At 40.2% G+C, this 27,095-nt stretch overlaps 1 protein-coding gene across 1 annotated transcript; it reads right to left on the bottom strand.

Moving 5' to 3' along the window:
• Nucleotides 1-480: 480 nt before the first annotated feature.
• Nucleotides 481-26,018, bottom strand: chd1 (chromodomain helicase DNA binding protein 1). Its single transcript, XM_081354412.1, has 37 exons — nucleotides 25,676-26,018; nucleotides 24,311-24,435; nucleotides 23,001-23,193; nucleotides 20,881-21,000; nucleotides 20,747-20,799; nucleotides 20,515-20,649; nucleotides 19,067-19,332; nucleotides 17,969-18,194; nucleotides 17,784-17,884; nucleotides 17,282-17,460; nucleotides 17,068-17,192; nucleotides 16,760-16,976; nucleotides 16,578-16,667; nucleotides 15,881-16,071; nucleotides 15,470-15,658; nucleotides 15,086-15,248; nucleotides 14,557-14,709; nucleotides 14,390-14,461; nucleotides 13,952-14,101; nucleotides 13,366-13,514; nucleotides 12,492-12,588; nucleotides 11,824-11,919; nucleotides 11,556-11,732; nucleotides 11,219-11,379; nucleotides 10,507-10,548; nucleotides 10,303-10,436; nucleotides 9,922-10,060; nucleotides 8,840-8,990; nucleotides 8,596-8,718; nucleotides 8,158-8,301; nucleotides 6,937-7,224; nucleotides 6,337-6,462; nucleotides 6,017-6,195; nucleotides 4,409-4,508; nucleotides 4,230-4,281; nucleotides 3,862-4,108; nucleotides 481-1,942 (listed from the first exon to the last, which is right to left on the bottom strand). The coding sequence occupies exons 2-37, from the start codon at nucleotides 24,361-24,363 to the stop codon at nucleotides 1,648-1,650; spliced, it is 5,376 nt and encodes a 1,791-aa protein (XP_081210538.1). The 5' UTR covers nucleotides 24,364-24,435; nucleotides 25,676-26,018; the 3' UTR covers nucleotides 481-1,647.
• Between the last annotated feature and the right edge of the window lie 1,077 nt (nucleotides 26,019-27,095).

Below are 27,095 nucleotides of genomic sequence, written 5' to 3'. Positions count from 1 at the left end.
AGCACATCAGTGATGTGGCACGTTTGTTAAAGATACTTAAATGTCCTAACTGAACTTAATCTAAACCTTGTCTGTGAAACCAGGGGCCAGTTGCATAAATATAGCTCTGTTAAGACTATCTTAAGAATTCGAATGACCAACTCACAGTTAGTTAGGGGTAATCAGTCTTGCTTTTCGGTATTAAATTAGATATAGTTTTTTTATGTAACTGACTTCAAAAGTTATGAAGTCTTTAAAAAGTTAAAATAAAAAAATGACTAAGACTAGTCTTAGCAGTTAATGCAACCGGCCCCAGGCCAAAGAGTTTATCCAAAAACCAACCCATTTTAAAGTCTGTATTCATTGGCATAGACCAATCCCAGCCCACCTCACAGTCAAACGCTTCTGAAGAACGATTCAACCTCGATCTTCCCAAAACTATTGAAAAATGACTGCATGAGAACTCCTAGAAATCACACTAAATTACATTAAAGCCAGATTACAGGTGAAAACAGTGATTTGAGTTTAATGACTTTATAAACAATTATATAAAACAATTACTTTAAAAATCCATGCATTTTCAGTGTAAATTTGGATTTGAAATATAGAAGGAGATCTATATACATCAGTATGTCCTGTAACAGCATTCTGACTTACTCGGGCCAGTCAGCAGAAAAACACTCGGGCTGCATAGAAAAGAGTACATTATTGCCAACATTTATAGAAAACAAGAGGAAAGATTATCATGGAAATGTTCTAACGAGAGCTCATAAGTGCCTCTAGCTATAATCGACCCTTTCATGTCCTTTTTTTTAATCACACAGTTTGTATTTTATGACATGATGCCATTATAAAGTGAGGCTAATTCACTCACAAAGAGATAAACTAAAGAGATCAACAAACAAAACGTTCCTACAGAATGAATACACATGGAATATTTACCCCATTTCATGATTCAAACTACTGAGATTTAAAAACAAAGGAGGAGAGAAAATAGCCTGAGTCGATGGGGAAATAGTTAAAAAAATACCAGCCTGAGAAAAGCCCATTTGATTTACTTTATACAATAATTTACAGTAGTACAATGTGAAAAAGTGACATTTTCTGATGCGCACTAAAAATAGTCCAGATTATTTTACAGCCGAGACAGATTTAAATAATTCAAGCATGATGGAAAGAAAAATTACAGATAAAAATTGGCAAAATGGTCACAAAACACTGTAAACGAGGTACTTTGGAAGGTGAACCCCAGTCCTTCAGAACAGAAACCCTTGATAAAGACGACACGCCGACGTAGCGTCCTTTCACTCAACACTTCTTAAATAAGCTGCGTTCACGGGTGTGTGTCGGGATCCAGTGTCGCACGCGCGAGTGAAACATGGATTCGTCTGTTTCAAAGTAAAAACAAACAAAAACAAAAAGGAAAGTAGTCAATTTATAAAAATAATAATTAAAAAAAATTACTCTGCAGCACCTACGAAAGAATGCAGCCAACTCTTAAATACAAAAATAAGTGTAAATCTGTGTTTCCTCCGAGGTGAGTAGGAAAGGGCGGCACTCCCAGAGTCCCAGCGGCCAACAGTCCCCTAAGGCATTTCCTGTGTGTGTGTGTCTGTGTGTGTGTGTGTGTCTATGGCTGATCAGGAACGTTGTGTTGATGACGCTGCGCTATGTCTTGCGGCCGCTCCAGACCTGTTCGGGTGTGCTCTTGTGGTCGGACGAGTACTCGAAGGGCGAGCGCTGGTCCCGGGGCGAGCGCGGGCCGCTCCGGTGCTCCGTCTGCCAGTCCGAGTGGTAGCGGTATTCCCGGGAGGATTTGTGATGCGTGTAGTCGGAGCCGGGCCGGTGCTCAGAGTGGAAGCGGTGGTCGGAGTGCGTTCGGTCCTTGGAGTTGCTCTCGGATCGGTGCTCTCGGCTGGAGCGGTGCTCGTCCAGCTTCCGGTGCTTGCTGTCGCTGTAGTATCTGCAGGACCACACACACACACAACCATATCAGCATGATGACACAACCAAGACCTTTTACTGATACCACAAAACAACCAGAAATTCTCACACTAATTTAAAGATATTAAAGGGATACTTCAGGATTTAGCATTAAGCTTTGTATTAGTAGAAAACCTGTAGTATTTTCAAATTACCGTGCTTTCCACCCTCATATCCCCCTGAGACGAGAGATTTATGTATTTTTTGTCTGGAAAAATCGTCATTTTGCGTCATCGGAGGATTTTTTGGCCAGAGGCGAGAGACTACAGCCAGTAGGAGGCGCTGTCCCGCATGTGTTCAATCCGCCCATAGGGGGATCTCACTCACAGAATGTAGCGAGATCAACAAATGTCTTTCTTTGGAAGCTAAGCTAGCAGGCTCTTGTTCTGTGGAGAAAGCTGAATAGTAGGGGTTACCATCCTCTTTTTCCCGGACATGTCCGGCCGTCGAGATCGTCCAAAATGTCCGGGATTCAGCTTTTGCGTTCTGCGGTCGCCATTCATTGTTAACATGCACACCTTTTGTTTCAATCTAGCTGAATTCATTCCGATTGGTGAATCTGAATGTAGTGTTTACATGAACACTAAACAAGTGATCAGTTGATGTACTTTTTAACATTGCTAAGAAAATTCCCGCTCCTTCGTGAGAGATACGCTCATCAGTAATCACGCCACCGGCCTCGCGTCGTTCTCCCTCGGTCCTGCTCGCCACAGTAAACATGATGAATGGCGACTGTAGAACGCAAAAGCCGAATCCCGGACATTTTGGGCGATCTCGAAATCCCGGGCAAACTCGTCACGGAGACTCACTAGTAGCCTAACCTTGTTGTTTAACTGCTCTGTAACCGGTAGGCGTGGCTTGGGAGCGGCCTCCTAGGGCAGCGAAGCAAGTGCATTCTGGGAGTTGTTGTCTTTCATCCACATAAGCCAAAAATACATTTTCTGGCTTTTCTCAGTCTAGAAAGCACCAATTTCTAAAATAATTTCACATTTCTACTACATAAATGACCCAATTTAAATACACATTCATCTTTCCAGAGGTGAAGTATCCCTTTAAAAACACACATAATTGCTGAAATAAGACTTATATTTATTTGACTAAATATTTACTAAATTATAAATAATTTGAAAATGAATAATTTGAAAAAATAAATCTGTAAAAGCACTATCAAAATAAAACGAATCGCCTGATGCCGATAATGAAAAAAAACGGCAAGTTTAGGTGTCGGTGATATATCGGTGGACCTTCTACAACAGGGGCTGTTTCACCTCAAGGCCTCCTCGGTGTCAACTAAAATATTTAATAGTTTTAAAGGGGATGTCTAATGCGATGTCATGCATTGACTGATTTACACTGTCCATGTTCAGCATGAGAATCCAACTCTTTAACAAAGTTTCAAAAAACAAGCTGGACGTATGACGGAGTATTTCTGTGCCAGATGCTCTCCTTCAGGATTCGTTTAAGTTTCGTCAAGTTTTTCGAGTATTGCCCTATATGACATCATAAAAGCAGGAATTCCTTGTATGGACACTTCTCCCGGAAGAGCTACGCCCATCAATGTGCTTCGTTCGGGTTACGGAAGCGCTGTCATCCTGTCTTTACAACACGAAATCAGTGAGTTGTTGGTTGTGAGGGAAAGATAACCTTGTCCAGCTTCCCAAAGAGGCCAGCATTGGCAGAAACTGTGTGTGTTATGCACCCTTTAGGCAAATCACGGCCACATTCAACTAATTAGTTCCATCCTTTTAATTTGAGCTCATTTTAAGATGTACCTAAAATGATTAGGTCATGGGATCTTCAGTTGTGGCCATGATATGCGTGTCATGTACAGGGCTCTTATAAATCACCCCGTCCACACTATGACTGTAAGAGTACGCAGAAGAGCGCTTGTTTCCTGACCTGCTGTCCTGCCGCTCTCCTCTGTCGCCGTACTGGTCTCGGTCTCGCTCCCGCTCCCGCTCGCGGTGGTCTTTGCCGTTGCTGAAGGCGGAGTAGGGCCTCTTCCGGGAGTCCGAGCTCTTGCGGTACAGGTCTGCAGGGTGGCGCTCTTTGCTGTGCTCATGGTAGCGAGACGAGTGATGTCTGTCAGAGCTGTAGCTGTCTCTGCTGCTGTCGTCCTGCTGCGACTCCTTTATCCGCTCCACATCTACAACGCAATGTCACACGCATTCACAGAAATGTGATGAACTGAAGTACTGAAACATCCCGTTGAAAAGATTGTCCATATTAATTGTCAAGTAAATAGACACACCAGAGAGGAGACATACCTGCGTGTTTAAAGCTTTGTGTATTTACAGTGCTAGTGTTCTGTTCCACTGCCTGAAATTAAACAAGCATTACGACATCATTTATTAAAGCATTACAGCATGACGACACTAATTCAGCAAAAAACAGTCAGACATAACAGTGTGTTTTCAAAGATTTGTTGAGCGGGCCGTGTTCATACCTGAGCATTTTCCTGTCTTTTCTTAATGGCGTGCTTATACAGTTTATGCAGTTTCCTGGCATCAAATTCAGTGAATTTCGAAACAAATATCCACAGATTTCTGGAATATGGGAACAATCAAGATATTGATAAACTCAAAATGATCTTCATTTATATACTGTGAATTAGAGCTGCACGATTCTGGATCAATTAAGAATCAAATTTTTTTTTTTGTTGGTTTAAAATAGATCATGATCTCCCACGATTCTGAATAAACAACTAAACAAAATAACGTCTAATTTACTAGAGGTTCTGGAAAAATGTTAATTGCGGCAGTATATTTAAAAGATTATTTATTTATGTATTTATGTATGCATTTATTTATGAACACTGAATAAATGATTCAGTCAGTGATTCAATCAAACACTTATATATATATATTAGGGCTGGGGAAAAAATCGATTTGATTTAAAAATCGAGTTGGTAGGTCAAATCGATTCATATTTTCAAAAAATCGATTTTGTAGATTTTTTTTCTCCCCCTCTTCTATATAGCGTACAATACATAGCCTACATTTTGCATTCGCCAAATCTTCCTTCAGGGTTTCCGTAGAACGCTCCCTGCGGTGCAGCCCTCGATGCTTCACGACATCACGACAAAAAGACTAGCATGTTTAATTTTTTAACGGTCCTCCACGACGACGGCGCGCGAGTGAGTGAGTGAGGGAGAGTGTGTGTTCGCGAGCGAGTGAGTGTGACTGTGTGTGCGCGAGAGTGAGTGAGTGAATGTGTGTGTGTGTGTGTGTGAGAGAGAGAGAGATAGGGAGTGCATGTATGTGAGTTAGTGTGTATGTGTGAGTGAGTGTGTGTGTGTGTGTGTGTGTGTGTGTGACTATCGTAACAGACAAACAAAATTTTGTTTATGTTGATGCACTTTAATTAAATACAATAAATATATATTTTTAAAATATATTTACAGTTCGCAGTTATTTTGTTTTAAATGGGGGAAAAAAATCGAATCGAATCGTAAATCGAGTTTTCTATAAAAAAATGGCAGATTTTTTTAGGGGAAAAAAAATCGCCCAGCTCTAATATATATATATATATATATATATATATATATATATATATATATATATATATATATTAAAAAGTGTTTGAATAAATGATTCAATTAGTGTTTTTGAATGAATCTCTTAAATGATTTGAATGATTCAATGACAAATACATTTTCCAAGAGTCTCGTCGCCACCTACTGGTGTAAAGCTGTAATATAATATTTATTTGAAGTGCCAAGTTAAGTTCAAAAGGTGATTTACTCTATTTTTATCGCTACAGTAGACAATGTTTATATCTCAACTATAAACTTTTCCTCCAGTACTTCTGTGATATGAATATTTTTAAGAACTAATGATGCTGTGTGTTGAAAAGACTGTTTGTGAAGCGGTTTCATACCTATACTGTACATGACCAACTGCTCTCTTGCTCAGCGCAATCGCACTAGTCAAAGGTTTAATAGAGCCGAATCGTTCTCATTTAGGAATAAGATCGAGTGGTTGTTTGAAACGAGTTCGTCATCTTCTAACGATTAATCGCACAGCTCTACTAGGCTCATGATAAATGACCGTACTTCCTCCACTGCTTGATCTGCTCGGGGTTGGTGTATTCTCGCAGACACTCGGTGATGTGATCTCCGATTTTGATCAGGCATTGTCGCGTGTGTTCCAGCTGCTCTCGCTCGGACAGACCCTTCTCTGGACGGTCCAGCTGCTTCAGTGCTGCCTTCACGGGCCTCATGCGCTCCTTACACTGACAAACACACACACACACACACGATTCAGTACAGTACAATCATCCACATCAGAATCACTCACAAAACGGGACATCAGCTTCTGCTCTAAACCTAGAGTTTCGCCGACGTGCCAAACAAACAGGAGATGCATGGCTCACCACACTGAAGGTTTTCTGGTCCAGCTCTTCAGACTCCTCAGACAGATGAATGGCATCTCCTCCTGAGGGCGTGTGCACGGGGGTGTCGCCCTTCTTCTCCCGCACTTCTGCCTTCACCTCTACAGCCTGAGAACACAGTCAACCGCTCTGAGTAACTCATACTCATGTTGGACCAATACTATGGTTGGATACAAAGATAAAAATGACACATGGATGTCTTGAAACCTAGCGAGCTGCATGAACAGCGTTTTTGGAGATCACAGGCGTGTGGCTGCTCAAAGACCAATAGCGGAGTCAAATCTGTCAACAGTCAGACTCAAGTCTCCTCACTAATTGGCATGAAAAGATTATAAATATCCCTGTCTATAAAACATTTACAGAGACATGATTATAAACCAGAACGGTCACAGAATAACACTGGGATGAGCAACTAATAAGAGACCACGTGCGTTTGAACGAGTGAGTGTATAAAAAGGACATGCTATCAAAATAAATAAAAGTGTGCTATAACTGGACTTTGACTTCCAGAAATGTTCAAGGTAGGCAGCTCGCTAAGTTTTCATACAAGGCTGTAGTTAAGAGGTGTGTTGGAGTTGTGACCTTCTCTGCAGGAGTCTCTTCCTCTCTGTGCACCGGTTCAGGCTTTATCTCCTTCTCCTTTGGTTCCCTCTCTTTGCTGTCCCGGCCCTCCTCTTTCTTCTCCTTCTTAATCTCTTTTTTAACCACTTTCTCGGTTACGTCCTTCTCAACTGGCTCTTTATCCTCAAACTCGTCCTCGGACTCATCCTCCTCCTCCTCTTCCTCTTCCTCCTCCTCCTCTTCCTCCTCCTTTACCGCCCGCTCTGACACGCGTGCTCTTCTGTTGGGCGGCTTCACTGGAGCAGTTTCCTGTAAGACGACAGAACACACATCAGTACTGGTAATGCATTTAACTTCCAGAATGTGATGCACTTTTCAAGACAAAGTTGCTTGTTTTGACATTTTTTGTCAATATATTACAATAAATGAAACGTAATTTTAAAAATTATATTACATTAAAATCAAAATAATGACATTCGATAGTTTCAGAAGGTTCAAGAACTGAATGCTCTTCAATTTAGACTTTCCAACTTGTTTGTGATTATGAGATAAGGCTTTTACAATTAAGTCACAAACACAATTTCTCAATTAAATACAATTAAAATGTGTATTATAGAAATTTCCATGAGTTTACGATTTTATTAATGTCTATGACTTTTCCAGGTCTAGAAATCTCACTTTTTCCAAAATGACATAATCTATCCAGGTTTTCCGAGACAGAATCCTGGTACCATCTCAATAGCTGATATAGCTCGCTAGCTTCAGCCGTTTTAGCTTATTTAAACACTTTTGTCTTGTTTGGAGTTAATGGCCTCATGGGAAGCGCTTGGAAATGTAGAGCAATTGTGCTTCGGGCGACCAGAATTTGAATCCTGACTCATGGCCGTTCCCCATAAAAATAGTTTTAAGCCACTTCACTTGGTTGAGAAGAGTTTGCAATGAGTCTGAGATGGTAGGCCTTTCAAAAAATCTAGTTGGTAGAAACTCGAAAGCTTCCAGTTATTAGCATAACCATCTTTAGTGATGCTAGTGGATTAGAGATGTAAGTTCAGGCTGTCTTCAATGGGCTGTTTTACTGAACGCACAGATGCACTCTGTTGACAGTAAAACCACATACAAGCAGATTTGCATGATGTGCTCTGCACCCATACACAATGACAGCCTGTTCTATCAGACATGCATCATGGCACAGCAGGTCAAAACAACATCAACCCTCACATGGTATAACCGCTCAACACAAACCTTCTCCTCTTCCTCTTTCTCATCCTCTTCTTCAGAGCTCTTATCCGATGGCGGCACAGAGGATAGACTGTTCGTCACATCATCTATCTTCGGTTTTACAGCTTTATTCTTCTTGCCCCGTGGTTTTCTCTTGCGTGAATTTGCCTATAGAGCAGAATAAACATCAGTGTCTGTAATAAAGCACCGAAGGGGAAATGAAGGAGTGTATGAGCTGTTCACCGACTATGTTATTGCATATTTCACTTTCTTTTTTACAAGAAAAGCTTATGCTTTAGCTAAAAGGGGTGCCATTGGTCTCAAAAAGTTTGGGAACAATTAAAATAAACAGAATTGGTTGCAACTATTCTGAATGATTAACTGTGCTTGCGAGATCACAAATAAATTAACCGAATGATATTTTGTAGTATGTGTGGATTGTGCTAAATCTGCGTGACTCACAGTGCCGGCCTGTTTCTGTGCTTCCTTCTTGGCGAGGTCTTTGCTCAGTAATTTGATGAGGTAGTCAGCTCGTGTCTGCAGCTGTTTGGCCTGTGGCTTCTTGTCAGGATCATCTGGAAGGAGCTGCAACAAGTTTTGTAACAAGTTATCATTTGAATGTGTCATACATAATCATTAAAACAACAAGAACACAAGAACACAACGGTATAACAAGGCATGTTGGTCAAACACAGTGTTTCTGTACCTTATGTGTGAGGTTGAGGTCGGGGTCCATCTTGATCATCTCCCAGCTGCCATATCCGTACTCATAAATCCCAATAAGCAGACTGGAGTCGTCCTCTTTACCCCACTCAATGTCAAAATGAGCTGCCTTTGAGTGGCATGGGATTATATACCTTTACATATTAGAAAAAAAGATAAACATATTGTCTAACAAATACTTTTTTTGCCATCATAAAGCAAGCACCCAAAGGAACAGAATGCAGGGTCTCTTATAAACAACTATTTTTAAACATTTAACTTAACGAAATCTGAGAAATGCTGTAGAAAAATTAAAACAATTTGGTGAAAAACATTGTGTTTGTACATAGTCCTGGTTGTGTGAATAGAAGAAAAAAATAGGAAAAACTTGACCAGAACACTCTTAGCCAATCAGCAGTAGGGGGCGTGTCCGCTCATGATGGGGGAGGAGAGAGAGTGAGCAAGAGAGTGAACATTTGTAGAAAGACTAGAAAGAGAGATGGCTTAGATATTACCAAAGAGGGACATTTCAGAGGAATATAATTGGGAAAAAATGGGTTACGATTAGGCAAGGACCTGCGTTCGTTTCGGAAAAACTTTCCAGTGCTGGAGAGACATTAGAAAGTGGGAGGGTCTGAACACGGATGCTGAGATTGCTTTGTTTCTACCAGATACACAAGTACACAAGGTTTTTGCCGTTTCACAGAGCCAATATGTGCTGTTGTTGAATCACAGCTGGTTCAACCATACTTGTGTGAGCTGCCTGATACACCAGCTGTTACTCGTCATCTGTTGCATAGCGTGTTTGTTATTTTGTGGGCGGAGCAATGAAGGGAGGGGTGTGTTTGTCTGGGTGTCGTTTTCAAATATCAAATCGTTTACTGCACCTTTCATGACATGTCATATTCAAAACACAACGCTGGCTGCTGAACTCTAGTCAAGCCAACCATGATGAATATAGTGACACACTTCATGATAACTGCGGTACTCAGCAGGTCTTCTGGGGGGTTTTTCACTGAGCGGACTCAAAAATGGTATGACATTAACATGAACCCTAGCCTGGTTGTGACACAGTTTTGCTCTTACCTCTTCCTCTCCTCCGGGTCAGAAGGAATGGCCTTGTGTAATGGTGCCAGCTCCTCCTCATGAGAGATCACCAGCTTAGCATTGACTTGAACCCCTGAGATCCTGAAGGTGGGTCCCTTCACCTTCCCTCGCCTGCCTCCTGATATGAACCAGCACATATGGGGCAGATTTATTGACTACCGTCTTTCTCTTTAACAACATCCAAAATGTTAACTAACTCTCCCAAATGCAAACTCATCAGGTGTGAAAAAGGTGACAAAGAACCCAGAGGCATGAATCTCTCACATTACGACAGCAGGGTTTTTTGGATTGACTGAAATGGCAGAATTTCATGGTTTACACAGACAGTGATCAGTGAAGGTGGCTATCTGATGCTCTTGCCTGAGGTTCGTTCAGGTCCACAGGGGTTCTCCCGTAGCGTTCTCATACAGCCGTTGTGTACGGTCTCTGCCAGCCGCCGCAGATCATTCTCAGATTTATCCACCAACTCCGCATCACGAGCGATAGCGTCCAGCCTGTGATACACATCAATGAGAGAGGCCCAACCGCTAACATATGAAGCGATGGGGGAAAAAAAGTACTTACCTTTCTAAAGGCCCACCAAATTTTTTGTAACTTTTGATAAATCTGTGTGGGAAACAAAAAACATCAGTCACATAAAATTAAGTAATTTCAAACTAAATTATTACCTTTATTTGATTCATAAAAAAATTATAATTTAATATGCTTGAATTTCAGGAGTTAAATTATAACTTTCACTTTCAGCTTGATCTTTGTGAAGAAAAACAATTAAACTTTACACCAAATTCTCACTGGATTATCCAAAAATACGCATTTCCACAAGATTATTTAATACAAAAACCTTTTTTTCACTGATTTCAAAGAATTCTCTATATTATAAAATACACTATCATTAACACAATATCAAACTGATTATATTGCCCACCCCAGTGCTGAATTTGATAAACGGAGCGGCTAATTTTTGGATTAATAAAACAATTATAATTTAATATGCTTGAATTTCAGGAGTAAAATTATAACTATCATTTTCAGCTTGTTTGTCATCTTCTTTGTAAACAAAAAAAACAATTGTGTGAAGAAAAACGATTAAGAAACCTCACAGCAAACTCTCACTGGATTATCCAATAATACACATTTCCACAAGATTAATACAAAAATATATTTTTCCACCGATTCCACCAAAGATTCTCTATATTGTAATATACACTATCATTAGCAAGAGATCAAACTGCTTATATAGTGCTGAATTTGATAAAAAGAGCATCAGCGGCTTTACCTGCGTATCTCAGCATCGGTGAATCCTTTAATGTTCTCTCTTGGAATAGTTCGAGGTCTTCCTCGTTTCTTGGGCCTCTTTCTGTCTGAGACCGAGTCGCTGTCTGAACCAGAGTATCGTCTGTTCCGGCTGCGTCTGCCCTCGTTTCCATTAAAGTTGGCCTGTCATTGCAAAACAAACAAGTACATAAAGAGAAAGTACGAAGAACTGCAGGCGTATGTTGCTAGATATGTCATTTTTCTTTTATCCTTCATCAACACTGCTCATTTTATGTATAGTCATCAAACACACAGACGTTTGTGTTCTGCCAGCGTTAAACCGATCTCGCTTGGCTAACCTGTTTAGCACATTTCCTCATGCGGGGCAGTAAATAGATCTCTGCGAGCTCTTTTTGTCTCTCCTCTTCCTCAAGTCTCCTCCGCTGCTCCTCTGGGATAATGTCATCCCAGTTCTTAACATTCCTCTCCGTGTCCATGTCAATCTCCTCCTCCTCCATCATGGAGAAATTTGCCACCTGCGAGATGGAGCCAGCCGTGTTTAATAGCGTGTTAATGGTGTGACTGAGAAGGTCCAGCACACGAGCTGAAGAATGAATAAAGGCACACCTTGAATTGTGAGAGGAGCTCTTCTCCGACAGTCGAGGGTCCAGGATCGTTCTCTCGGGTCTCTGCTCTCTTCAGGATTTCATCAATGTCCATCTCCTACGGGATCAAACCACATCAAGCATCAGCTTCTGCACAGTTCATGCTAGGGATGGGAATCTTTAGGCACCTCACGATCCCATTACAAAACGATTCTGGATCCATTTTCTTCTTTATAATTAATTCACAGACTTTAAATGTGAAATTTATTTGTGCAGTTTTTTAAATTGTCAACTAACTAAAGACAACTTCAAAACAAACAAGCAAATAGTAAGTTATAAAGACAAACAAAGAGAGCTTTCAGTTGCTAAAAGCGCTTTAAGCATCTGAATGTTTTCCAGTCAAGAGCAGTGATGTTTCTCCTCAGCGGTTTGATCATCACTGACAGCGGGAGATTAATAGGCTGCATTCACACAAACGCACACATCTATTTTGACAAATCAGATGTCCCGTCTCTTTAATCCCTTAAGAAATAACTGCCTGTGTTTAGATTAATTTCACATCATAAGTTAATTTTGAGATGCACATGCATTTAACCGCTCACACGGTTCTGCGGTTAAAAACATCACAATAGATATTTTTCTCCCATGATCCCTAGTGCACATGCTGAAGGGCATCTCTGCGCTACAGACCTGAGGCTCCTGCTCCTCTCCTTCCTGCTCTTTGAAAAGCTCTTCCGCACCAAACTTCAGGATGGCTGACAGCTCCTCCTTGTTGAATGGAGTGGAACTGCAGAGGAATCAGACAATAATAATAATGCCATTAATCTATACATTATACACACACACAAGAATTTCCACTAAGAATAAACACCCGCTCAAAATTTTGCCGGAAGTAGAAGGTCATCCGGGGACTTTCTCCTACTCTTTTATGAGTACTGTGAATTCAGACATACTTCTTGTCACATACGGTTTTTCACCTACTATATAGTAGGAAATGTGTGATTTCAGACGCAGCCAGTCACTCGCTCAATTCTTCAATCAATCAGCCGTTTGAATGAAACTGGTCACATGAGTGACTCTGAATCACTCATTAATATGCCACCACCTACTGGCAGTTCAGTTTTTTATTTTTACAACATTTCCAAAAAATGATTTAAAAGACTAATCTCATAACATTATTTGTGCGGTTGTAATTTTGCAGGGTAAATGCATTCATGCTTCCTCTGAGCGTCATTAAACGGTCTGTGTAAGCGCATCTAAATGCCACTTCAGCTTCTGTGTTTCCTCTGCAGTGAAAAGATGGATTTTGTTGATACTGATTTCCTTTGATTGATAGCAGCCTTATAGTATCTTATTATTCCAATGCAGTTAATTAATAAAATGTTAGAACTTGACATGAAAGATGACACATTTAATACGGTTAGGAAGTAATAGGTAAAAACAACAGTGCCCTGACAAGTGAATGACCAACAAGCAGAAGACAAGTTTAATGGCAAGCCCTACGTATACATATTTGCATTCAATTATTTAGCAATTTAGTCAAGTTATGTATTTGTAGCAGTACCTGGAAGGAGCAGCACCCGTATGGAGGACCGTCTTCCCCGTGGTGTCCATCCTCTGAATCACCAGGTGGTCCAACACCATTTTCTTCTTGGCTCTCTCGATAATCTCCTCCTCAACTGAGCCCTTCGTCACCAGACGGTATATATTCACCTGGAAGAGATTTAATAGAAGACATTACAGAAATGGACTAGACCAGGTCATAAAGAATAAACGTGTACTAGGCATGTGATTGTACCAATTTTTTTATTTCACAATAATTGCTTAAGGTTTTATAACGGTAATATCATGGAAACTTTATCATTATTGGGCCTCTGCAATTGACAAAATTACCATATGTTGCCCTTTAAAATGCAATTTGACAACCTGCAGCAATATGAAGTTTAAATGTTTTACCACAGAATTTTACCATTTTCAGACATACGCCGTAAAATCCGCATAGCTACAACGGTTACAGCATAGCCTGTTGAATTTCCCTTTCGATTTTATGCTCTTTTTGCTGCCCTCATCAACATAAATACAATAAAAACCAGCATACGCTACATAACTGATGTACAGCATGTAATGTAATGTGTGGAGGAAATGTTGACCTGTCTTTTCTGCCCAATCCTGTGCGCTCTGGCCTGGGCCTGCAGGTCATTCTGGGGGTTCCAGTCGGAGTCAAAAATGACCACCGTATCCGCAGAGGCCAGATTAATGCCCAGACCACCCGCTCGCGTCGACAACAAGAAGCAGAAATCCTGCAAAGTCATAGAGACGAGGTCATGCAAAGACATGTACAGGCATACAGACATAAACTCATGGTCAACTTTTAAAACAACTATACATTTTCTATAGAGCTAAAAAAAAATATTATGAAGACTGATTGTAATGCCTAATATGTTATAATAATTGTTCCAGAATTGGATGAAATCAAATCATGACCCAATTTTTGTGACTTCACGACACATTGCAATCATAATGCATTTAAGTAAATCAATGCCACTACAAATATTTACACCGTTAACAACCAGTGATTTCACACATACCTCAGAGCCCTCCGCATTAAAGTGATCCAACGCCTGCTTCCTCATCTCACCCTTTATAGAACCATCCAGTCGCTGCAAACACAAACGCTTTCATAAATCACACCGAGCCACAAACACTGCGGTTACATCCAAATGACCTGCAGTGAGTGAGTGAGCCGTGCCATCACCTGGAATAAGAACTGCCGGTACTTCAGGTATTCCGCTAGGATGTCCAGCATCCGAACCATCTGGGAGAAGATGAGCACACGGTGCCCTCGTTCCTTCAGCCGAACCAGCAGTTTATCCAGAAGAATCAGCTTCCCACTGCTGCGAATAAGGTGCTGCAGAAAACATTTATCAGTTCAGTCTGTGTGACGTCACTGCTGAAGTGAGGAACCACTGCCCTGTTGCGGCGTTCTTTCAATAGGGGTGGGCGATATGGCAAAGATATGATATATGACTATTCACTATTTTGCATACCACACCCTTATTTTCAAATACACAAAGCAAGTTTACGTGTACAGGAAAAACATACAGCATTAAGACATCAGCCTACTCATTCTGGTTTCAGCACAAACTATTCATTTTTCTCTGCAAATGTCACTTTGGGGGTTTTGTAAGTAACTAAACTTGTTCAAGTTTTTGAATGTAAACTTGTCAATGTCTTGGACGTCCAACTAATGCATGAGTGCTTCCCCTCTGTAAGATGAAACGCACCTGCAGGCCTTCTTGTCTGTTGTAGAACTCGTTCTCGTCAGGGGGTTTAATGAGGTAGCAGTGGTTACAGCATTTCTTCAGCTCCATCATGACGTTGAGGAAGCCTGACGTGCTTCCTTTAGTTCCTTTACTCAGGGCTTTATAGTTCCTCGTCAATATCCACCTAAACAAACAATTTTTCAATTTGATCTCTTGGATATTTGGGTAAAAGTGATAAATCTATAGCAAAGGGTGAAAGAGTATATAATACATAGAATGACATTCAACGATGAATCATGAACAAGATTCATGATGTTCTTGTTCACAGTAAAATATGGTCCCAATTTGATTCCATGCCATCTTTTAAAAGCTCATGTTCGTGCATCAGTGCACTGGTTCTCTTACTTGTAGTATTGTTTCTGAACGGCACTCATCTCTACCCTGAGGATCTGCTCCACCTTGGCAGGCAAAGATTTCTCCACGTCTTTCTTCACTCTGCGCAGCAAAAAGGGCTCCAGCTCTTTATGAAGGCTGGTATAGCCCGAGTCTCTGCCCTTCCCATGCTCCTCTTCAAACATCTCCCACGAGTGAAATCTACCAACATACAAGCTTATATCAGTGACTTCTGACTAAACCAATACAAGAATGTGGTCAGCTCGTCTCTCTAAGGTATCAGCCTTTAAGAATAAACCACAGAGTTACAAGAGCCGCCAAAAATACCACATGAAAGCTCAGCTGCATACAGTAACACTGCTCCAGTGAAGTCACACTGAACTGAACAAAAACAGCAGACTGATAGAACAAGAGCACACCTACTTGTCAGGCATAATAAAGTGTAGCAGAGACCAGAGCTCTTTGAGTGAGTTCTGGAGGGGTGTGCCAGTGATCAGGAGCCTGTGGTTGGACTTGAACTCCATCATAGTCTTATAGAGGAGAGAGTCATCGTTCTTCAGCCGATGGGCCTCGTCGACACCAATGAACGCCCAGTTGACATTTCCTAAAAATGACTGCAAAAGAAAGTAACAATGAGCACGCTGGTCTGCTAAAATACACAATGCTTTTCATTTACACAGGTAACAAATGTCATATGCATTAAAGAATAGGACTGGGTATCTATATTTACTGGCAACCTTCCTAGCACAGTATCTCTGTGTGAACATTTAACATATCGGGGAAAAAAAATAAGGCCTTCAAATTTCAGGCAAAGCATAAATGTAATGAAATGTATTTTTTTTTTTAAATTGAGAACAGTAAAAGTACTGTATTACACACTTCTTGTTCAACCATTTTCAATAAATATTCCTATATTTTGTTTAACAAGTACGTCACAAATATAAGCCCTATTTCTCAGCATCATTTAGTACCGGATCATGTGACTACTGGAACAACAGATCGGGTATTTCGAATGAATTGCACATACACAATGTTTTCTGAGAGTTTTCTTAGTCTAATAGCTTATGCAAAATATATATTTAATTGTGAAAGTGTAAATTAGTCTTGACTTGAGCTGTACCTTATCCTTCAGCAGAATTTCATATGTAGTAAGCAAAATGTTTAACTTCAGTCGCTTGGTCTGCGGATGCATCCATTCATGTGTCCGGATCTAAACAACACACAGAAAAAGCTTTGAGTTACACTTCTTGTGTGCAAGAAATCTTTGATCTGCTCACTCTCTAGCATTTTTTAACATTATACCATGCTTCTGCTGCTGATGTCTCCCAGGTACACCACAACATTCATCTGAGGAGCCCAGAGCTGGATCTCCCTCTGCCAGGACGTGAGGGTCGACAGAGGCACCACCAGAAGAAAGGGCCCGTAAAGCTGGTGATCGTTGAACATGTAATTGAGGAAGCTGATGGTCTGGATGGTTTTTCCCAGACCCATCTCATCTGCCAGGATACAACTGTTTCCTCTGGGAAAGCAGAAGAGTGGAAGTGATGAAGAAACTCATGCAGTCATTTAACTGGGGTTATGTCTACAAGGAATGAACAAAACTAGCATACTTGCACCAAGAATGGGCCATCCAGTTCAGACTGTCCAGCTGATAGTCCCGCAGCTCTAGGCCGTCTCCACCGATGTAGGGAGGCTGCTTCTTCATGGGCACGAACCGCGGTCTCTGTTTTAAAACCTGAAAGAAACCAAACAGGCAACTGGTTGGAGAGCTCCTGGTTTCATTGACTTTCTCAGATGAGCGTTCACGGTGTTGACAGCGGTTACCTTGCAGTCTCTGAAGGGGATGGTTTTGCTCTGGTTTCGGCTCATGTATTCATCGATGCACTTTTGAAACTTTCTAGAAATAAGAGCACCGTCTTCCCAACTGCACTCCGAGTACGGCAGCCCCTGCCATTTACAGAGGTAATCGGGAAAACCTGCGGCAGACTTCTGATTTGAATGTCCTGCAAGATTCAAGCAACAATGAAAGTAAATAAACACTCGTTGCTTTTCTCCATTCTGTCACCTGATGGAGTTTTGATTCCTGCCACTGTCGCCTTTGGCTTGCTTAGTTGGGGACACTTAATATTCAACAATATTATTGATCTCCCTGCATTGACACCATTATATGAGAACTGAACTGGAAAATGACATTCAATGACAACTTTTTTGCATTATTTTCCTGTAATCACTGTATTGTAAAAAGCGCTGTATAAATAAAGGTGACTTGACTCGTGAGTCAGAACAATCAATCAAAACAATGAAAATGGGGACAGTGTCCTCTTACCAATGATTCTTTCCACGATTTGATACTGAGAATGCAAGTCATCCATGAGTTCCTGCTGGCAGTTTAAGTACTCCACATCTTCAGGCGAGGCCGCTTTGAGCCTGTGGACGGCAGAGCAAGAGAACAGAATGAACATCTAAAGCCTCGTTACCTACAGGAAAAGAGGTTTCTGTAAGCACTCGTACCATTTCTTCTTCTCCTGCTCTTTTTTCTTGAAGTTGTCCAGTTTCTTCATGCCCTTGACGTTCTGTTGTTTGAGCGTCTCCTCCGTCTCCCAGGTGTTGTGAATGTGGGACCAGTTCTTCCATTTCATCAAGTATTGCACCTCTCCTGGCTGTCTGCTGGGGTCGAAGTTGGCGTTGGGGTCTCCATCTGCCTCTACGGCATACACTGTGGTTACGGCACCCGTTGCTGTTAAGGAACAAGACAACATTTTAACAAAGGAATTGGTGTCACTATAAAAAGTTCCTTCTAAACTTTCCTCCCGAGCTGATTGTGTTGTCGTTAGGGGTGTAATAATACCCTTATGTCATGATTCGATCACGATACTGAACTCCCAATACAATATTATTGTGATACTCCAAGACATATGATAAAAGGTTCATAATAAATGTACTGTTGATTAAAATGCTAAATTTGGTGTAACATTGTGTGTGTAAATGAATATTCTTGGACTTGATGCTGGAAACCCAAAGCTCAGGACAATAGAGACACCAGGTTAACAATATTCATGATTCTGAAGCTGAAAATACTGATTTATTTCAGACGAATATGCTTGAACTCTTTCACTGACTAGATATACAGTAGTCAACAATTGAAGCGGATCAAAAAGGTTCAGCACTAAGAGATCCAATAAAAAAAAAAGCATTTGAGCATTTGAATTTGCCACAGAAGTAATAACATCGCTGCGAGATCTAGTGAGAAGCATTCAAATTTCTCCGTTATTAATGGATCAAACAGCGCTGACGTGGAAAGCAGGGGAAATATTGTGCCAGAATGAACTAGCTATAGGCTTGAAGTCCACAGATCAGCAACATTAGATAACATTTTATTTAAGGTCAAGGGTTTCTTTAACACTTACTTTACTTTAAATTACTTTAACTCACTTTATCTTAATATGAGACAAAGAATATATTTTGTTTACATTTTATTTTGTTTTTGACTGCTAAAACTAATATAATTTGTTGTTTGTTGTTGTATGAAATATTATATAGTGATAATTTTTTTAGCTATATCGCACAGCCCAAGTACAGCATTTACATTTTCAGCACCATTGCTCTCACCTCCTTTCCGACCTATCCTCATTTCCATGACTCTCTCCAGTGTCTCAAACTCGTCCTCCTCTGGTGGCGGGACGTCCTCTCCACACACCTCCACCAGGTCATCGGAATCAGTCTTCAGTTCCTCATCTTCTTTGTAGCTCACGTTGACCGTGGCCTGCCGCCGAGGCCCCGCTAGGGCTTTCTTATAATCGTCGTCTTCATCTGAGGAGGAGCGCGAGGGCTTCTTCTTCGGAGCTTTGTTATTTCTCCCATTTCTGGCAGTGGCCCTGAGAGATGAACAGATCTGTTCAGTTAAAGAGTGTTTGCTTAAAAGAGAATTAAACAATAAAATAGCCATCAGCACCAATGATTACGATCATTGCACAAGCATGTGTGAAAAGAACATGATCAAAACAATGAAGGTTGGAAACATGGATCCCGTGGAAGTTTGGATACATGGCATCCTTTGTTTTTATTGTTATAGTGTCCTCTTGCATCAACAAAAGTAAATTTGGCCAAAACATTTTTTATAAAGAAATGTTGAAGTGAACTCTCATAAAAATATATTTGCTCATATCTTTCAAATAGCACCCTCAATATGCCTAAAGACACGAAATTAAAGTGAGTTCGGCTGGTGCTAAAATAAATTACTCATGGGCCTCGCCCAAAAATTTAATTGGCTTATACCTTTGAAAAATGACAAATCAAAATTATTTTGACTCGGTTGTTCACAAGGCTTTATATGTTGACCAAGTAAAAAGCAATACATTTTTCCAGAAATTTTCCAATGAATAAAACAAAGCCATTATGACTCAAACTATAACAGTCATTCAATGAAATTTGACACCAATGTTCTTTGGAGAAAGAGATAACCCTATATTTATCCAATCAAAATTCAGCAGGTAGTAACTGGAATTATGAATCTTATTTATACAAGGTGGAGTGTCCAAATGAGACTGTGCCAAATGCTGTGAAAATCAGCACAAAGTTTTTATATGTCTTTCTATTACAAAAGGTATTAACAGAAAGGGTCAATTTTGATTTCATGAAACTTTAAAAGACACCAAACAGTGGATGACTTCTGAATAAAACACATCAGATAAAATTAGTGCTGCACCAAAAATTCAGAATGCACCTGTTTTTTTTTTTTTTGTATAATTGTATTAATATTAGAGTTAATTTAATGAATTTTAGTGTTGCACAATTTCTCATTTCAATTTTTTTTTTTTTATTCAAGTGCCCCCGATAACAATACTGTGCATGTTCATTATTTGTAATATCGTATTACCGTACATTGGCAACAGAATTTGAAAGTTAAGACCGTTTCATATGAAAATAACAAAGCTTAATGATTATGGGATGGCAGGTGCGCAACAAATGTTGAAGTTTTGCTCACGCATCCACAGAAAACAGGATTTCTCACTACATAAAACAGCAAAAGTAAACCAAGATCAAGGTGAACACTGTACTTGTTTGAAGGTTTTCTGCTCTTGACTTTGTGACTGGGCTCATAGTCAGACACTGACTCGTCACTGTGCCCTTCCTCCTCTGCTGAAGAGTCCGACGAGCCACTTCCTGAACCCGATCCCGAGTCAGATCCAGACCTACACACACACACACACACCAGCGTAAATGTTAGCCAAATGCACAGTGAGGCTGTGACCTCATGTTTACTAACGCAGACGGCTTCCCTCGACTCACCCTTTACTCCTGCTCTTGGAGTCATCATCTGAATCATCACTACTGGAAGAGTCCTGCAGTAAAAGAGAAGAACGAGTGAGAAACGAGAGGGATTGGAGAGTGGTGATGAGTGTGAGGGGGTCAGCATGCAGTACCTCGTCTGAGCCGGTGTTTGAGGAGCTCTGCGGCTGGATCTGCTGCTGTTGCTGGAGCTGCTGCTTCCTGATCATGGCGGACCGTTGCACTGTCAGGATACTGGGGTTGGACTTCCAGAACTACAGCAAGGTGAAACAACAGTGTCAAACATCTGGAAGGTTCTGTTCTAAAACCCTGTACAGTGCCTACATTTTAAAGAATCACACATGCTCTAAATGCAAACGCTGTGAATGATTATGAGGACAATATTGAGAAATGTTCATTTTAAAGTACACTTAAGTAGATCGCAAAAATGTACAGTCAAACCAAACATTATTCAGACACCAGATATAATTTTTGATATCATTTACTAGTGTATAGTTCATTTATGTAAGTGAGGATTGCAAAATAAAGTAAACTGTGACATTATACCCAAAAATTCTTCATACAGTGACTACCAGAAACATTTTTACAAATTTGGGACCAAAAATGATTCAGACACTTTGACCTGACCATGTTTTGCTTCAGTGTTTTTTCTTTAATTGCTAATGCGACCTTTTTACACACAGACTGAACAAAATGAAGCATCGCTTGGTAATCGGTTGAGCAAAACTGGTATTATCTAATTGTGTAGTTAAATTTAACAGCTGACAGATATTCAACATAATTCATGCGTGAGACAGTCTAACAGAATGATGGACAAAACCAGAGAAATATTAACTAAGTTCATCAAATTTTATTACCATTTTCTAAACTACAGCGGATAACTGTGATAATGTGAGAAATGTTGAAGGTGTCTGAATAAATTTTGGTCTGACTGTGTATTATGATAACTGGACTACAGCACAACATGTGATCAACAAACTTCACTGAAATCAGTCACGAGGGGAGTCTGTGTACTTTGCGAGAGAAACGTTATTTGTGCGAGAATGGGAATTAGGGCTTTAACGACTAGGCTAACTGATAAAATCTATAATCTAATGAAAATAACAGACAATAAATGACAAATTATTCAGGTTTGTGTGTAGCGCACGGACAATCTTTGCCAGCTCCATCACTTTACAGTGGCGTAAACATTTGAAAATGGCAGAACAATCTTACAGGCAGAAATGGAAACATCAGACTTGATGAAACATCATGACTATAAAACTATCAAAAAGTAAGTGTACTGTATATAAATGTAATAAGTCTCTTATTTTAACAGGATACAGAAATGACAGTAACATGCTACTATGTTCAGAGGAGTTAATGTTTGTTCCTGTAGAAATATCTTCCTCCAATCAGTTTATTAACTTTTAAGAATTAATTTATTAACATCTAGTTTATAGCAAAGCCGTCATACATTTCACATCTGTGTCAATTTGCACCGTCTGGAGGACAACATTGGGCATTGTGGAATAAATGTGCTCAATTCTGTACGGCTGGGCATTGACACAAACTTCATGATTCAATTTTGATTCTCAAGCTTGCAATTCGATTAGATTTAAATTTTATTGAATTGGATATCAATTGATTAGGGCCTATCAGGTGCAGTGCATGGCAAACTTTCTTGAGGAAAGAAATCTCTCAACTAATGCTGTAAACTCTACAGTTGGTACATCACTAATATTAAAGGTTACGTTAGATTTGGAAGCTACTCACATTTAAATTAACATGGAAGTTTTTATAATAATAATGCTATAATAATACATTTTTAATGCCACAGTTATGTTTCTACTCGCATTTTGAAATCTAAACTATTAAATGGTGGCTGTCATAAAAACATGGATTTAGGCTATTTAAATATTGCAGAAAAGGTTAATTAAAGATGTAATGAATATGCAATATAGTGTATATATTTAGCAAAATGCCTTTGTTCATTCATCTTTATTTTGTGTTGTAAGTAGTAGTTGAATGGAAGTGCTGATCGGTTCATGCGTGCTTCTCTTGAACTAACTGATGGGAGGTGCGCTACATCAACTGAAAACAGCATACACTGAAATATGGATTCTTGGTATTTAAGAATCGATATCGGCTCTTCAAAATGAGAATTGAATAAAATCAAGAAATCTAGATTTTTAACCCTAGTATTTTGATTTTGCATGGACTTTCAAGCATCTGATCAGCATTGACAACTTCACACAAGCTTTATGAAGCTTACCGCTGCTCCGTCGATTTTGTTGTCTTGATCATTCTTCTCCTTGGATTTCTCGGAGTCCGAGTCTGATTGGCTTCCAGAATCCGAGCCACTTCCTGAGTCACTGCTCCCTGATTGGCTGCTGCTAGAACTGCTACTGCTTGAACTCGAGCCCGAGCCAGAACCCGATCCTGACCCAGACTCATCGTCTGAATTACTGAGACACAAACACACGTGTACATGAGTTCACTCCTCCAATACACCATATGCTTTGCATGATTATAAACTATGAAATGAATTACTTGTATCCATAAATAACTGTGAGCAGATTAAGTGATAGCATTTTTTATGATTAGACAATATGATCAGCTGCATGAAAAATATTACTAGGATTCATAATTCCCCCCAAGATTAGAAATGTCTAATTTATTCCTCCTCACGGTCCAAACTTAAGGTTTTTGTACAATTAAACATAGACATGTCAATAATATCTACATTATTAATATTTTATATTTTTAAAAATTATATTATATTTTTAGTTTACTGGTGAAATCAGGACTAGGAACTGGAAATACTAGTCGACTAATTGGGTAAATGTTGCTGCTTTTGTAAACACTTTGCTTAATATTTTTTACAAAAGCTATGCTGAAATTTCTGTCATGTTGATGAAACTTTATAAAAAGTTATTTCCAGTAACAGCAGTTTTATCATGCCGGCAGGAAATTGTCATCTCATAAGGAGAGCAGAGGATCATGCTTCATTATTCAGCATTAATTTAAGACTACATCACTTTTCAGAACAAGGAAACACACTGACTGCAGACTAAAAGAACTGAAATCATGGATGACTGACAAGTCTGGAGAAACAGGTGTTGTGTTTATTAACTGAGAGAGAGTGGAGGAACATAAGCGTAACATAACTGAAGTAGTCTGGCATGCCAATCAACTCCTGGTACTTTTTGAGATCAGTTACATGTAATGGTTCATTTTGATGCTATGTGTGACCAAACAGTTTGAGCAAGTAGGATGTTGAAATGCTCTGATGTGAAAGCCTGCCGTCAAACACAGTGTCTACAACAGATGTTAGCGCTACATCAAATGTAAGTGGCTCAAATAACAATCAATGAAGCGTTCTTCACTGCCAGAGTCTGTCTTTTCTGAAGCTGGACAGTGTGAATAAACATCCAGTTTCACAGTACGGATAAAAAAGCTCAAATATTCTACCTAAAAGCTTCTCTTTAACAGCAGAAAATAAAATGGGAATGCAAGCAAATGACAATTTCATTTACAGGCAAACTATTCCTTTAACAGGGAAATGGCATGCATTGCGATTACCTGGACTCTCCACTGCTGTTGCTGACACTTTCATCCTCACTGCGTGCATCCATCTCAATCAAATATTAAAGATGAATCCCTGATGAGATCCTACAGTCTGCGTGCGCCACTTCAGAGCAGCTCACCTGAACACAAAGTACAGTTGTGATTAGGACAGAAGCTCACACAAATGACAGGTTCATGTCAAAGTGACTTAACTTGTGTTTGACAGTAAACATTACTGACAAGTCTGAAGCAGTCTGAGAATCTGAGATGAACAAAACACTGCTGCTGAAACTATTTAACAGCTAGTTTTTAGAAACGTTAAACAGTGCACACACTTAACTTTGGTTTTATCGTTCATATGCGTACTTTAGTGACAAACCGCTCGCAAAATCCACAGACGAATCGTCCAGAAGTTTCTCTTTTAAGTAAAGCAAAATCTTAAGCACTGCCTAATGAATGAAAGTGCTGAGTGTGATGTTGACCGCAGAGGCCTCCAAGGTTCAGGCCTAGAAAGCCGCGGACTCTCCTGCGCTGTACGGCCCCCTGAAGCAGCGCCGTGCTCGGGCACAGGCGCGCAATACTGTCGGCTCACCTTTATGTTCAAGGCCATTTACAAATATCAGTTGTCATGAAGTTTATCCAGTCTTAATAACAAGTTTCACATCACAAATCCATAATTTGGGACTATGTTTTGATCGTTTGCCCCACTTGTCGCCTTGGATTGGCGCTACATTTCAAATCTTTCATCAGTCTCTTTCTGTTGTAGCAATGCTAATGTAGCTTAGCATGCTAAAGCTAACGCTAAACCAGAAGCGCGTGTTAGCTGTTTGGCTACCGGTCGCTAACACAGTCAAGCTATTGGAGTACAGTGTACACATACTATTCATAAGAACAACAACAATATAACAATCTTCAGACCCCGTTTAGATCGCATCTTTTTCAGTTAAACATTATTTGTTTGTTTAGCCAGCTATTCTTACGCGTGCTAAGCTAAACGAGCAGCCTCGTTCAACTTGAGTTTGATTTTATGGGACACTCTGCTTATAAAATCAGCTGGCTTGTCTTAAGCCCTTAAAACAAGCAGTTGCGGCACTGAACTCGTGGGTTTTGTCTAACGATCAGACGTACGCACTGCAATACGGGTGTTTTCAGCGTAATATTGTCTGATCATCATGCTGTTGTTGATTCCCGCACTGCGTTTCTGTACGTTAGATCCGCCGCTCGGTTTGTTTTCATTAGCCCTTAGAACACCCAAACACAGCATCCCGAGCAGTATACGGACATATACCGGGGAATAACCGACCGCGACCGGTTTCTCGTCTACGTCCATCACGTTCTGCGCACGAGAGCGGTCATATTGAAGGTGTTTTGATGCGTTACCTGCCCGCCTGTGTGCGCGCTGCTCGCGGACTCTTTCTGGTGATCGCCGCTGTCGCTCGAGAACTCCACAAAAACACTCTTACACACTTTACTCTGAGAGATGAGTTTCTGAGTTCCCCCTCCACGGTCAATAGTGCCTTGGGATCAACTGCTAAACAGTTTCGGTGTATTCCATGTGCCGGGAAACAGACGGGATAGCAGGCATACTTCAGCTGTAAATCCTACACCAGCCGGTCTCTCTCCGCCATGACGCGCTCGAGCACAGAGAGAGAGAAACCCCGGGCTGTGACGTCACCCGGCCGCGGCGAGCTCCCGCGGAACCGTGTTATATAAGGAACGACCCGTAGGGACGCTTGTTTCTCTCAGATTACATGGGGGGAAGTTTGCGTTTTTGTGTATCGAACAAAATTCGAGAATTACATAAAAAAAAAATCTTCATACGCATATTTGTCTGTAATAGCCTACATTCCAGCAAAAAATTTCGATATCGATGAAAGTCGCTCATTTTGTAGGCTAGAAGTGACAGAAAATATAATGCTAAATCTTTAAAAAAAAAAAACTTTTAGAAGGATTCATATTTTTTCAGCATAAATCTGGACATCATGTTGATATAACTTGCAAATATGTTTTTAGATATTTTGAGTTAAAAAAAATGCATCTATGGTGAATCTTATGATTTTATTTAGTAAATTCCATATACATGAGGCAAAAGAAGCAATAATGTCTGCGTCCGAAATTGCATACTCTCTTAAAGGGTTAGTTCACCCAAAAATGAAAATCCTGTCAGTAATTACTCACCCTCATGTTGTTCCAACCGCGTAAGACCTTCGTTCATCTTCGGAACACAAATTAAGATATTTTTGATTAAATCTGAGAACTGGATCACTGCTCCATAGACTTCTAAGTGACTGAAACTTGCTGGCCCAGAAAAGTTATTAAAGAGATCGTTAATATAGTCCAACTGACTACAGTGGCTTAATCTTAAGTTTATCAAGCGACGAGAATACTTTTTGTGCGCAAAAACAAACAAAAATAACGACTTTATTCCACTATTCATCTCCTTCTCTCTGGGCCTCATAGTGTTTTTGCGCTGCAGTCTGTGTTGCACGTCAACACGCATCACACACATGACCCGCTTCGGCCAATTGTGAGCCTACGTGGTGACGTGTAACACAGACGCGCAGCGCAAAAACACTACGTGAACGAACTCGAGGCCCAGAGAGAAGGAAATGAATAGTGGAATAAAGTCGTTATTTTTGTTTGTTTTTGTGCACAAAAAGTATTCTCGTCCCTTGATATACTTAATATTAAGCCACTGTAGTCACTTGGACTATATTAACGATCTCTTTAATAACTTTTCTGGGCCACCAAGTGATCCAGCTCTCAGATTTCATCAAAAATATCTTAATTTATGTTCCGA

The sequence above is a fragment of the Scardinius erythrophthalmus genome (assembly GCF_964197995.2).
Source record: "Scardinius erythrophthalmus genome assembly, chromosome: 23".
Classification (NCBI taxonomy): domain Eukaryota; kingdom Metazoa; phylum Chordata; class Actinopteri; order Cypriniformes; family Leuciscidae; genus Scardinius; species Scardinius erythrophthalmus.
Note: the sequence above shows the minus strand (reverse complement) of the source record. Positions and strands in the feature narration are given on the sequence as shown.

Excerpts from the sequence above, each read along its gene's own strand:
- chd1 (XM_081354412.1), bottom strand. The coding sequence starts at position 24,363 with ATGGATGCACGCAGTGAGGATGAAAGTGTCAGCAACAGCAGTGGAGAG. Across the intron at positions 16,668-16,759 it reads ACATCAGCAGCAGAAGCATG|ATCCGGACACATGAATGGAT; the intron begins GTATAATGTTAA and ends TGTGTTGTTTAG. Across the intron at positions 14,462-14,556 it reads ACCGGCAGTTCTTATTCCAG|CGACTGGATGGTTCTATAAA; the intron begins GTGATGGCACGG and ends TTGTGTTTGCAG.